Source organism: Hippocampus guttulatus, chromosome 2 (genome assembly GCF_054856545.1).
Source record: "Hippocampus guttulatus isolate MCC_2025c chromosome 2, RoL_Hgut_1.0, whole genome shotgun sequence".
In the NCBI taxonomy this organism is placed as follows: Eukaryota; Metazoa; Chordata; class Actinopteri; order Syngnathiformes; family Syngnathidae; genus Hippocampus; species Hippocampus guttulatus.
The window spans coordinates 5940001-5953477 of NC_141262.1; the positions used below are offsets into that span (position 1 = coordinate 5940001).

A 13477-nucleotide genomic window follows, 5' to 3' on the forward strand; every position below is an offset into this window, starting at 1 on the left:
CGAGTCTGTGAAATTATTATGGAAACCTTTGCAGCACTTATTGAGATTCGGTTTATTCTTGTTTCCATCTCATCACTAATGAGAAAATAAACATCTTGACACAATGCGTGTATTTATTTTTTTTTAATGGCTCAACAGATTCCACAAAAATGGTGGATGTACTGTACTTTTCTTAAAACTGGCCACAGAAAAATTTAATGGCTTCCAGGCCATTGAGATGCATAAGTGTACTACAATCTATTTTACAACACAAGAGATTTTAAATTGTTCTCAATCATATATTTATTCATTAATTCAGAAAAAAAGATCATATTTCTCCCTCAATGCTTTTGCATGTCCACGTTTTTAAACTTTTCAGGATACATCTCCTCAAAGAAAGAGAAAAAAAGTCATGTTATTCATTACAGGGCAGAATTTTGGCACAAATATTTTGCAAAAAGATCGTCTTTGGAGAAGTGATAGTGGCGCAATGTTGAAAATCAACATTCACTGCAGCTGCCTTACTACATGTCCTATTTGAACAGGATTAACCCCATTGTGGAGTGAGTCCCCCGTTTTAGGCAGCTGATGACTTTACATCTCTGCAAACATCCCGAATCCACATCACGAGTGGCCTGTATCAGCAATAGAGCGCCGTCTTTACGGGAGGCTCTGAATGGCCGTTCCCGAAACCACACACTTGCGATTCACATAGGCTAAATGGCTCATTATAGTCATGACAAAAGGTCTTTAGGAAGGAGAAATGTAGAGTTAGCGTTGAAACTCCACGTTGTAATTTAATGGGGGTGGGAAATGGCTCCTCTGCTTGAGTGTCCATCACCGTATGTGATGACTGGATTCTACCCAAAATGGAGGTAGAACTTGAAGCGCACTTACAATGTCGACAAAGTTCTGTTCCCCACGCAGATCCAGTATGACAAATGACATGTCTGATTTTTGGGCGGTTTTGCACAGAAGGTTCACATGTGCACAGCTGCTCTCTGTTTGTGTCCTCTTTCGCTCTTTTCTCCTAATCCATCATCTCTCCCTCTCTCGCTGTATATCTGCTGAAACGCAAAGCCCTGTTGTCCAAATATTTCCTTTCAGCTGAGGTTTCAGAGCGTTGTTATGCCAAGCCATTGCTGTGCTCTCCCCGTGGTCCCGCATAGCCGCTTTTGACATATTGGACCTTGTCACGGGCCGGACCCCCTCACAGCCACCCACCAGGTTCCTGTTAATGTCCGTCATCTTTGCGTGAGGACATACAGTATAGTGTTCCCCTGCTGTGTCGCAGTTGCTTGTAAACTCATAAGTCAAAGTACCACTGTACTTTAGAAGTATTTTGCCCTCCCAGGTGGGAAAGGAGCGCCCGAGTTGCCGATGCACTTTTTGGCCGTTCATTGAACCCTGCGAGAACAGTAAAACAGACACAATGAGCGCCACCTTGAGGCCGCCGCTCACCTCCGGACACTCGCATGCAGTCTCTCTGATGCCGCACCCACGCCCCACTGACCCCGCCTCTTAAAGGCCCCTTCCTATATCTGCCACATTGACACTACAGTACGGACAGTATTTTATGCGTGCATTTATTCGAGGTGTGTGCAAATCAATTTATGCGTTTCAACTACTGTGACACAGCAAATCATAGAAGACCTCATTTCAGTTACACTTTGCTTAACATCTTAAATTCAACTGAGAGAGTTGAACCGCCATCATGCGTGAACTTTCACGCGAAAACAATATTATCTTGCTACCCTTGCCAGTTCCGAACCGAGGGGTTTTTGTGACATAGACTTATGAAAAACCCTGTACAATAAATAGGAGGCTCATTTGAAAATCTCAACTTTTTGGGTCAATAAATGAGGTCAGTTAGTGGTTTAAAGGTGCCCATAACATGAAATGATGATTGAACTAAAAATTCCTTATTAGATTTCAAGCAAATGAAGTCAATTACTCATCCATAGTTTTATCACTACTGTACATGATACTTGTATTGACCAATGAAGAATGTTCACATTACTTAAAGCATTCCTCTTTACAGTTACTGATGGTTTAATGATGGTGACACCCTGGAACAGGTTCCATTTCCATTGTTTCCTTCGGCAAAAGTCGCTTTAAAATCCTGAACGGATTGTATTCGATCTTAGAGGTTCGACCTTTCAGCAAAAGTTCCAAAGTGCTCCACCATCTGGGAGGAAGATGGTGGAAGACAGAGATGATCTCAGGAGCCCTGCTCTCCAGTCCATATGCTTCCTTGCAGTCAGGACAGTAAATCTTTTAGTTGGTCCCACGTTCACCAACGCTCATCATCATCACTCTTTATCCTGAGTATGCAGTTAGAATTCCTGATTGTAAAAAAGGAACCACTCGTTAATTAACAAGTCTTCAAATACCTCCTGGTGGCATTGCAAAGAATTATACCTTAAGAATAAATATTACTGTGGCGGTCTTTTGTGTTGTTTCACGAAATATTTGCGGTACCGTAAATTACAGCATAGGTTAGCGCAGTTGGACTCCGGCCGTGTTCTCGCATCCATCTTGGAATTTTCTCTGCTTTTCATCCTTTTGGATTGCAATTGTAAAGAAAACATTAGAACAAGCAGAAACAATATTTTACCCTCTTCCCGCCAAATTGTGTCTTTGGGTAAACTTCGAAATGTGGCTAAGTCTCAAAAAAGATTGGAATCATTCAAATTCCATCATTTGATCTGAGCATTTTATTAATCACCAAATGTTATACATTGTGTTTGTACATGTGTTTCTTTTCTCCACCTACACATGGCAATTTACTAGATAAACCTGAACACCCTTTTATCTGTAGGAGTTGTAACGTAGCCGGGATTAGGAATGACACTCTTATAATAATATTACAGTACTTTGGCATCTGTTAACAATCGCTGTTCCTGCTTTGTGCCGTTATTAACATCTGTCTGCAAATGAGACAGACACATTTCATACCAACGTGATTTACTGGGTGAAACCCATTAAACAAACAATTAAAAAAGGATGATTGAGAATCCATCAAGCTAGAAATAATACAGACCGTGGACGTTTCACTGCGGTAAGTCCAAGTCCAGCCAATGTTTTCCTCTCTGGCAGAGAACAAGGGAGACCCTCAGCCACCACTGCGGGATGCTGGGAGATGCCCTCTACAAGGAAAATGACTTTGCTCTCATCATTGACGGAAAGACGCTCAAATATGCGCTCTCCTTTGGAGTGCGACAGTACTTCCTGGACCTCGCCCTGTCCTGCAAGGCCGTCATCTGCTGCAGGTAGAATGCTTCCTCCTAAGTAGACGGTTTGCGTTTTTTTTTTTTTTTTTTTTTTTCTGATGCCACCACAGAAAGCTACCAGGTATGGCAACTAAAAATTGTGAAGGTGAAGGTCATACCACAACTTATTACAACATCGAACATAGTACAATATGAGCCGTTAAATGGATTAAATATGAATTATATACCAATATGTATTTTTCCAGAGGAGATTGTGTTGTAAATAGCATGTAGCTAAAAGCAATAGTGGCTACTGACTAGCATGAAAATGACCATAGATGCTTGCCGTCAGGATTACGAAAGTTGACATTAAGATAGAAAATGAAAAATAAATTCAATTGACCGGCCATGTTAATCAAGGTGTGTATTCTCATTGAGCATTGAATTAGTAAAACATGAGGTTTTTCGCATATTGTAGCAATATTTGACCTCAAACCTTAAGAGGCCTGTAATGGTATCAAAAGCGAAAATGATGATCCTCTGACAATGGGAGAACCGCAACATGCCCCTTCCAACTCTCAAAGTTTGAGCTCCCATGGCAACCAAACGTAATATAAATACCGCTAAGTTCATTTTAAAAACACGTCAGGCTAGATTGAAGCAGCAAGCCTCCTACAACTGAGTGTCATGTAAATGCTTTTTGTGGTGACAATCATCTGACTGGAGTAAGCAATGCCAATGCTAGTTCAACGATGTGAGGAGAAGAACCCTGAAATTATGCACCATGCAGTCTATGTTCGTTTAGGTCACCAGAAGAAACGTCCTAAAGTCGAACAGAAATGAAATGGGGCACGGAAGGAAACACAAGCCCAATCAAGTCTGACTACTATGATTTATTGATTTGAGTGATTATATGAATGAATTATATTATAGAAATAATATGGATATAAATAAATGAATATAACAATTATATTATTGTACTGTGTGTGTGTGTATATATATACTGTATACTGTATATATATACAGTATATACTGTGCATATATATATGTTCATTAATAAATACAGTATTTATTTTTCAAATGAATTGGGTCAGAAATCAAGATACAAGTCGAGTCTTAACTTTTAACTTTGGTCAATTGTTAGATTCTTATTTATGTTCAAATTTCTTTTCCATTAATGCAGAAGTTTCCTTTCGTGGAGCCACGTTTCACAATCGACGTTTTCATCAGATTTTACAACATGGGCTTAAAGGGTTTATATCACAGGTGTCAAACTCAAGGCCTGGGGGCCAGATCCATCCCGCCTCATCATTTTATGTGGCCCATGGAAGCAAATCAAGCATGTCAACTTGCATGATGCTTGCTAAAATCTCTACCGAAATTCTCATATGTGATAAATAAGAGGCATGTTGTAAGCATTTTCTTGTAACCAAACCCCTCATTATAGTAACTTAAACAATAATTGAATAAACCGTTATTTACTTTTTTAATTTGGTTTCAGTCATAACGGCCCTCCAAGGGAAACGGTGACTAAAATGTGGCCCCCGCCAAAAATGAGTTGGACACCCCTGGTTTTTCTAGTCGCGGGAGAAGTGAGAATGTCAACTTGCAACATTATTGAGGGACATTGTTGACCTGGCCTAATCACATCAATAACAGGAAGTACTTCAGCTGTCAAGCACCATGTACCTACACGGTCAATGACCTGAAGTTGGAACCATGAGCTTAACCAGAGCTTAATCAAACCTTTACCTTAACATTTCAAGTCATGTCTATGGGGTTTTTTTCATCTCGTTGTCATAATAATGTATTGAGCATGAATCTGATGGATTTCCCACCGCGGCACCTCCAATTGGCCCAACAGTCATATTGTGATCTGTCACGCAAAATAATCTGTGTGAATATGTAGTGAAAGAATAAAAACACATTTCTTGTTTCACTAACAATGGCTAATAGTGGGCTGTACGTAAATGAGCCACTTTTAATGATTGCGTCTTGTAGTGATGGTGAAATAGTCCAGTTGAAACCTTCGGGGATGGTGGTTGACCTCAATTTTTTTTCACGTTTTGAAACAATTCCTCCCGTGGGAAACAATCAATTGAAATAATGTGTTCCAGGTCCAACTGCGGACATCATACACACAGGTGTCTTAGTGTACCTTGACCGAAGCACGTCACATTTTTCAAGAAGATAAACGACAGTACATTGATAGCTGAAATGTTGAGTGTGCTTTTATTTCACATCAAGCTGCCAAATTCAAACACTTGACTATTATGCTGATCCATGCATGTAACTGACACATCCCTAAATGGTTATAAAGCCCTTCTTTTAACAGTCTGTTTTAATGCTGCTTCCTGTTGTGAAATGAGTGTTGTAAAAAAGCCACAAACTAAGAAAAAGCAAAACTCTGATTTGTTGATGTTTGCTGAAATGATCCCTTACGAGGCAGCCTAAAGTTGTATCCAATGCTGTAGTTATATCTAACCACGACAGTCCATTTTACTGGAATGTTTTGGTCTTGCAAAAAAAAAACAACAACAACAAATAAAAAAACCAACAACCCAGACCAAGAGCTAATCTTTTGATTTGCTGAAGTCTCAAATGCATCCTGCATAATGAGAGATTGAAATTTTCAAAAAACTCAATTTAACGTTGACTATTTGATGTTGATGGTCGGAAGACTCTTTGGAAACTGAGTGATACATAAATATAAACCTCTTTATCTCCAAAATGTGACATTATCCAAAAGGGCACACAAAGTACACGAAGTACACGAACATGGCAAAGGAAAAAAATGCTTGCAGAGGAGATGAATGCACAAAACCTTGTACGGTGTTCAAAGCTCCTCGGAGCATAGTAGAAACCATCCACGAGGAAATGCTTGGAGATTTTACAGCTGTATGTTTAACAATAGGCTCGGGGAGAGCATACAGAGGAGGTCACCCCGGCCCAATTACGAGCCCACCACAGTTTTAGACAGCATGCTGAAATTTGAAACATAAATTCTTCTGAAAAGCCAGATCATATTCACAAGCATTTGGGGACTAATGGAGACTTTTGGCAGAAAATCATGTCGGCCTTTCATTCATGGGAGAATCCTGCAATTCTATGACAACATACTTGCTGCAATAAGATGTAAATATTCTCTCAGGACAATAAACACTTGAGGTAAACACGCAATATTTCAACAACATTGCTTTAGTTTAATGCCAAGTGCCGAAAAACAAAACCAGATTGCTTTAACGTAGTCATTCAAGGACAAACAACTGGGGGAAATCAAGGGGTGTTGGTCTGGTTCATTGCAGTCCATTTGGTGAAAGTAGCTGAATTGTGGTACAGACTTAAAACCAATACAAGTCTCTTGTTGCTCCAAATCAATAGCTGTCTCGGATTGGCATCATGTCAAATTTGGACCGTTAAATTTTAAGATGACAATATATAGACTCATATGTGTACTAATATGACTCATTTGGCATCAGGTTCCCTTGTCATATTGTGACACATTTTTCATTTTGTATTTTTGTTTGTTTTATTTCTAAAATGTATAGGCTGATTTACCAAAGGTTCGTTTGTGCAAAAACGGGAACAAACTTTAGCTCCCACAATGTTTGAGGGGCGCAATAATCTTCTAACTGGGCAAAACCTGGATTGTGACTGCAAAACACCGAATTCCCATGCAATTCATTTTGTGGCTTTTGGATGGCGGATATACAAATGCAGTAGATCAATTTTGCACATGTTATGTGATTTATCAAACCTGAGACTCATCGCAATGCCTGATCTTGTGACTTTAAAGAGTGCATAAATCAAAATCAATAACCTTCTTCTTTTTTTTTCCTCCCCCCCCCCCCCCCCCCCCCCCCAGAGTGTCTCCTCTGCAGAAGTCAGAGGTGGTGGAGATGGTGAAGAAGCAAGTGAAGGTGATCACACTGGCCATCGGCGATGGCGCCAACGACGTCGGGATGATTCAGACGGCCCACGTTGGTGTGGGAATTTCAGGCAACGAGGGCTTGCAGGCCGCCAACTCTTCTGACTACTCCATTGCTCAGGTGAGTGAACCGGTCTCGCAGCCTGACAGTGATGGTTCCAAATGAATAGGGTACTTTCTCATCACTTCTATTAATCAAGTTTAGATTTTTTTTTCAAATGTTCAATATCATTCAAAATATAGTTGAGTTGATTAATTCTGTAACTTTGTTTGTTGAACAACTCTATACATTTCCTGTATACAGTAATACAGTACCATAAACTGGGTAGAGTTGTTACCAGGGAGACCCATTCACGGTTTCAGACTTTTTTTTTTTTTTTTTTAATATATTCAGATTTTCCCAAACTATTTTTCCCAGATCTGACCATGGATCTCTATCAGTACAATGTGGGTGAAATTGTCGTCTACATCCGCGCATTTTGGCCTTTCATCAATTGGGAGGAAACACTATCAAATCTCTTATGTTTTTATTTTCTTTTTCATAATACATATGTTTTTCATTCAATAAAAATCAATTCGAGGTTAAAATATACTTGTAGGATGCACGTCTACATATAAATGTTCTCCTTTCAGAGTATAATTGAGGCACAAATATCATCAGAATGTGGACAGAGAGGGGTTTCAGTCGACTAAAATATGAATGTAAAAAAGCCAATATAAGTTGAGGTCTTTCTTTTTTTTAATGGGTCTTGGATCTTGACCTGAGCGGTTCTGGTTTCAAATCTTTGCTCGGGCCTCCAATGTGGCGTTTGCCTCTTCTTTGGCATTCCTAAACCATGAATGCTAGGTTCACTGAAGACTCGAAATCATTGCGTGAATGTGAGTGTGAATATTTGTTCATCTACTGTATATTGGTTGCCCACCAGTCCAGAGTGTATCCTGCCTCTTGCCTAAAGCCGTCTGGGATGGACACCAGGTCACCTGTGACCTTCATCAGGACAAGCGCTACAGAATATGGATGGTCGGATGTTTGTGAGGCCCTTAGGCATGGGGGGGGGGGGGGTGGCCTATGGCTCGTGGGCCATATACAATCCATGAAACATATTGAGCAATCAATTTAAAATTGAATAAAACCTTAAGGCCAAAACAACATTCGGCTACAAACACTCCAAAGAGTGTAAAGTATGACCTTGTTAACTTTCTCTGATATTGCAACTGTCAAGTGTGTTGTTTGCGTGTGAAATAGTTGTTGTGCGTAACAAAAGCTCTCTTGTCTGCTCGGGCATCCGCTTATACAGTGAAGTGGAAACACCTGTAAAACACGTATCCAAACGTCACCCAGCTCCCCGCACAACTAGATCACAAACAGACTCCGGCAAAATTCACAATGTAAACACGTACTGTACTTTCCAAGGTACCGGTAGGTTGTCTGTCGACATGCGATACCCGAGCGCAACGAAAACACTCGTGTCTTTACACACAGAACACCATTCAATGCAACATTTTTCTATTGCCGCCACAGGGCCGGGGAGCATGGGAAAGCCATAGTTGTGTACAACACAGTGCGTGCTCTGTCCTTGAGCGTGCAATTACTATTCAAGAGGCTTGAGCGTGTTCCCCACTTCACTCCGCATTACGTGTTCAAGGTTTATGTGTGTCAAAGACAGGTGGCCTCTTATAATCCAAATTACACTTCCAGAGTAGTTTTTTTTTAACTTATATTTTCTCTCTATTGCCATTGCTGTATGTTAGCTATAATTGGCTGACTGGAAAAGTGAAATCCAACCTGGGAAGCTGTTCAAAATCTAAGTAAAGCACGGTTTGGGTAAACTGTCATAGATGATTATTTCAATTTTATATCAGTACAAGTCAAAAGCCAACCGTCCTTTAATATTTACATGAAAATATGTTTGGGCAGTTAGCATGTGTGCCTCACAATTCTGAGGTTCGGGGTTTAAATCTCAGCTCTGGCCTTCCTGTGTGAAGTTTACGGCCAATTGCAGAGTTTTCCCAGGTGCTCTGACTTCATTGTCCCATCAGAATCAGAATCAGAATCAGAATCATCTTTATTGGCCAAGTATGTAGAACACACAAGGAATTTGTCTCCGGTATAATGTGTGTTACAAAAACACGCCTCTTGGGTAAATTGAAGATTAAATTGTCCATTGGTGTAATTGTGCAATTTAACATGATCTTACCGAACCTATCCAAACACTTGTATAAAACAAAGTGCAGAAAATAAAGGTTTGTATTCCTCTCAGTCTCCCCCGACAACTGTGGAGTGGAATTCAACTTTATATGTATTGTAAGTAAATATTTTTTTATGTTGTTGTAAATGACTTAAGTAATTCTTAAGTAATTCATAAAATGTGTCCCGGTCACTTCGTATGTATTTTAGAGTGCAAAATTATTTTCTTGATTTCACAACCAAAGGTAGAATTAAAAAATAAATAAATAAACGAGCATTGGCAGTCGGTGCTTGTGCAAACGCAACTATCAAGTCATCCTGGCTGGTCCCCCCCCCCTCCCCCCCCCCCCCCCCCCATATTTGACTTACCATAGTCGAATGACGTGGGTATGTGAAAACTAAAATTCAAATTCTTCTCCACATTTAGTGGTATGCAGAATTATTACCAGCAACGATATGATATTGTACTTCAGGGTCATCATGGCAACACGAGCAACACTTTTTTTTTCTCCCAATATCAGTAAGCAAACAATGCTGCGATTATAGTGTAACCAATCATATGCATCACTGGCTGCATGGAGAATTGTGGGATTATTCCATTTGCACACAGACATGTCTTTTTTTAAGGCCAGAGATTTTTATGGAGGTTCCCGTAGGATGATTTTGATCAGCTAGATTGGCCCTTTGCCAGCGTGGTCAACATGGGAAATATTAACCTTCCCACATGCTTTTTCAACCCGCCATTGACAATGTGTTCAATGGGAAGTGTGCACGCTGACTTAAGTGATGTCCTGGTTGGTCAAAAAGGTAAATTTGAGGATTCGGGGTCACCATTGCAATGCCAGCGATAATTCGTTTGTTTTACTGCCTTTTTCGGACAGTGAAAGGACACGTGTAATTTGTTTCAGGTTGGCCATTGAGCCATTTCCAGTGTAATCACACTTATCAGCCAGAAATTACACTGTAATTTTACACTCACCACAGGCGTGCTCATTGCAGGATCATTCCGAAGTCATGTAACGGCTACACTGAACTTTTGAATACCCGCATGGTGTTTTTTTTTTTTGTTTTGTTTTTTTGGGGGGGGGCAGCTATTATTTTCCAATAATATTTTCCCATAATTTGTTTCTTTCCTACATTTAGACACTGCTGTTGTGGCTTTCATAACATCTTGTCTGTTAAGGACCATCGGATACTGTATGTACTGTCTTCACAAAGCAAACACGTTCACTTTCCCTCCCTCCCCCCTCCCCATGCAGTTCAAATACTTGAAGAATCTTCTGCTGGTCCATGGAGCTTGGAACTACAACCGTGTAGCTAAATGCATCCTGTACTGCTTTTACAAAAACATCGTCCTTTACATCATAGAGGTAAGTACTGTAGCTTATAATAACATGCTTAAAGCAATGGAAAGTGCTATGTGCTTGAACTAGAATGTTGCCAAGCACTGTGCAGACCTCTGCCAAGATCAAATGAAAACGACTTTGGATTTCAAAACAATGTTTGCTGTGAAATTACGGAAAATATAGAAAAAAAACATTCCATGTCATATTTTGATGTCATGTAATTTATGTCATGTTGGAGCATTCCCTCAGATTCGTCACCTGTCGCATGTCGCAATGCGGGATGCTCATACAAAATGCCCCCCCGCCCTATGCAACAGTACCTTATCTTGTGCAGGGAGAGGCAGCTTGGCCTTAAATGACGATGCCTTCTCCATGCAACTGCTTTTCAGGCCTTCACAGAGGAGTGGCAATTTTGCACCAGCTTTCTGTAGATGTTATTTGCTTCACTCAGACTGGTGTTGGTGGATTACAGTTTTGTTTTTTGTTTTTTTTAATCAATGGGGCTCATTTGCAGAGAGATGGGTGATTTCTCCGCCAAATAAATGCATATAACCTCTTTAAAATCATGCAAATACCACTGGCGCACTGAGACAAATTCTGCTTGGCCTTGTAGTTAGTGAAGCATTTCACCATCTGGATGTACTTTATGACTTAGACACTTTTGACTTGTTACACTTTTACCAGTTAGGGCCACACAATCCTTTCGTGAATTCAGACCTCAGACTTTGATTTCAGACTTGAATGATGTGACTTTGGCCTTATACAAATGTAGACGTGTTTTTTTTTTTTTAACCAAATATTTTCCACTCTGTGTAGGCAAAATGTGTCCACACTGCTTCGTTTCTTTAAAAAAAAAAACACATCCACAAGCATATAAAGCCCGCAAGTAGCAGTAATTAGCCAAATACTGTCCAATCTGAAGGAACTTTTATCTGTTACCGTCACTTCCATGGTCCCAGGCTCGTTCGCAGCTATGTGCTCCAGGTTTACTCAATAAAATAAACTGTCCCTTGCATAGGCGATGCACTGGAAGAGGTGGCATCGGACGAATTTCCATGTCCATCTGTCTTAGAAGGCAAGGCAAACTTCTTTTTAGCCCAGTCATGGAGGGATCTACTTTTGATATGCTTTTTTTCCCACATTTCCCTAATGAATGTATGTTTCGCATCAATATAGCTGATGATGGAATGCAGAGGAGGAGCAGATATTCCTGAAATTAAATGTTTAATATATATACTGTATATGATGTGTGTACAGTGGTACCTCTACTTACGAAATGTTTTGGTTCTGGAAGAAATGTCTTAAGTAGAAAATTTTGTAAGTAGAGACACATTTTCCATGTAAATGCCCTAATCCGTTCCAAATTTTAATTTTATTTGTGTTTTTGTTTTTGTTCTTGATTGTAAAGTGTCCGTGAGTGTTTTGAAAGGCGCTTATAAATAAAATGTATTATTATTATGTTATGCCAGGATGATGCTCGATAGTAGCTACTGGCAGAGCAGCTATAAGTATGTTGCGTTCAGGAAACTCAGAGCTGCGAGTAGCGGCCCGCACTGTATTTTTATCTTTCGTATCTTGACATTTCTTTTGTAACAAGAGGCAATATTTTCCCGTTGAGGCGTTTCGTAACTAGAACATTTTGTATGAAGAGACGTTCGTAAGTAGAGGGACTACTGTATGTAAGTATGTACGTATATATAAAACATTATGACCTCTTAACTGACTGACCAATAAATATCTATGAAAGTAATTAAGTAGCAAGGTCACATTTGGTTTCCGAAGTTACGATTCTGAAGTTCACTCTAATCAGCATATCATTTCCTCATTCAATTTATTTTTTGAGATATTGCAAGATTCATACTAACAAACGTTCATTCAATATCAATGAAATACTATGGCCATCAGTAACACATATGTGTACACAATCATTCAGTCCTGGCTATATACCATGGGCCACAAGTAAACCCGACACTGTGAACCTGATTATGTGTGTTTACAATTTATGTAACTAAACATAATATCAATGGCTGCTCACCCCCTTTATTAATACAAAAGCATGCAATAGTAACTGTATGATTAAAATTACGTGATGAATCTTTAAAAAAAAGACCTTATTACTATATATAGACTTATTGTATTGATATGGCTTGACGTCCTGTTTGCAACCCCAAGACGATGCACTGTGTAATCTACTATCAATTTGACCAAAGAATCTACCACACGTCATCGTTAGGCCTACTAACAGTTAACATTAGTATTACTGCACCTTGTGACGAATTTTTATTTTATTCATAAAGTTACCATGTCTACAACTAGTAAATTATAGAATAACTAAGAGTGTTTCATAATATTTTTCAAAGCGATTAGCCTTTAGAGCGAACGACCAACTTCAAGTACTTACCTCGGAATCGTGCCTCCAATCGTATTTCTCTTTCGTGTTTTGTGCATACATCACATCATACCGTACAAATGATCCCACGGAAACGACACACTATCGGAAACGATCGTTACCGTGAAATTCTCGGGCCTGTATATGTGCCCTGGAAATGACTTGGGATAGACTTCAGCAACTCCCCGCAACCCTCTTCAGGATTAGCACTGTTGAAAGTGGATGGATTACTTGACTGGGCACATTTTTTTAAACTGCTTTTTTTTTCCACAGCCTTCGTATTTCAAAGGCTCATCCCTGCTGACATGCATCACTCAGTCTTAGACTAACAACATTGGTGCAACCAGAGAGTAGCTACTTTACAAAAACAGTCATTGTAGCCAAAATAGCGATTTCCTTGCTTTGCTATACTTAGTTACTTTTCTGATGTCCCAT

General features: G+C 39.7%; 1 protein-coding gene across 5 annotated transcripts in view; it reads left to right on the forward strand.

Moving 5' to 3' along the window:
* atp8a1 (ATPase phospholipid transporting 8A1) overlaps positions 1 to 13477 on the forward strand; it is a 122182-nt gene that overhangs the window by 74441 nt on the left and 34264 nt on the right. For all 5 annotated transcript variants that reach the window (XR_015103202.1, XM_086132903.1, XM_086132897.1 and 2 more), the window contains 3 exons: positions 3079 to 3251; positions 7057 to 7240; positions 10567 to 10677. Coding sequence is in view for 4 of the 5 variants with exons in the window: in XM_086132903.1 (XP_085989029.1) it covers positions 3079 to 3251; positions 7057 to 7240; positions 10567 to 10677 (468 nt within the window). In the remaining variant the exon portion in view is untranslated. The remainder of the gene's footprint in view (positions 1 to 3078; positions 3252 to 7056; positions 7241 to 10566; positions 10678 to 13477) is intronic.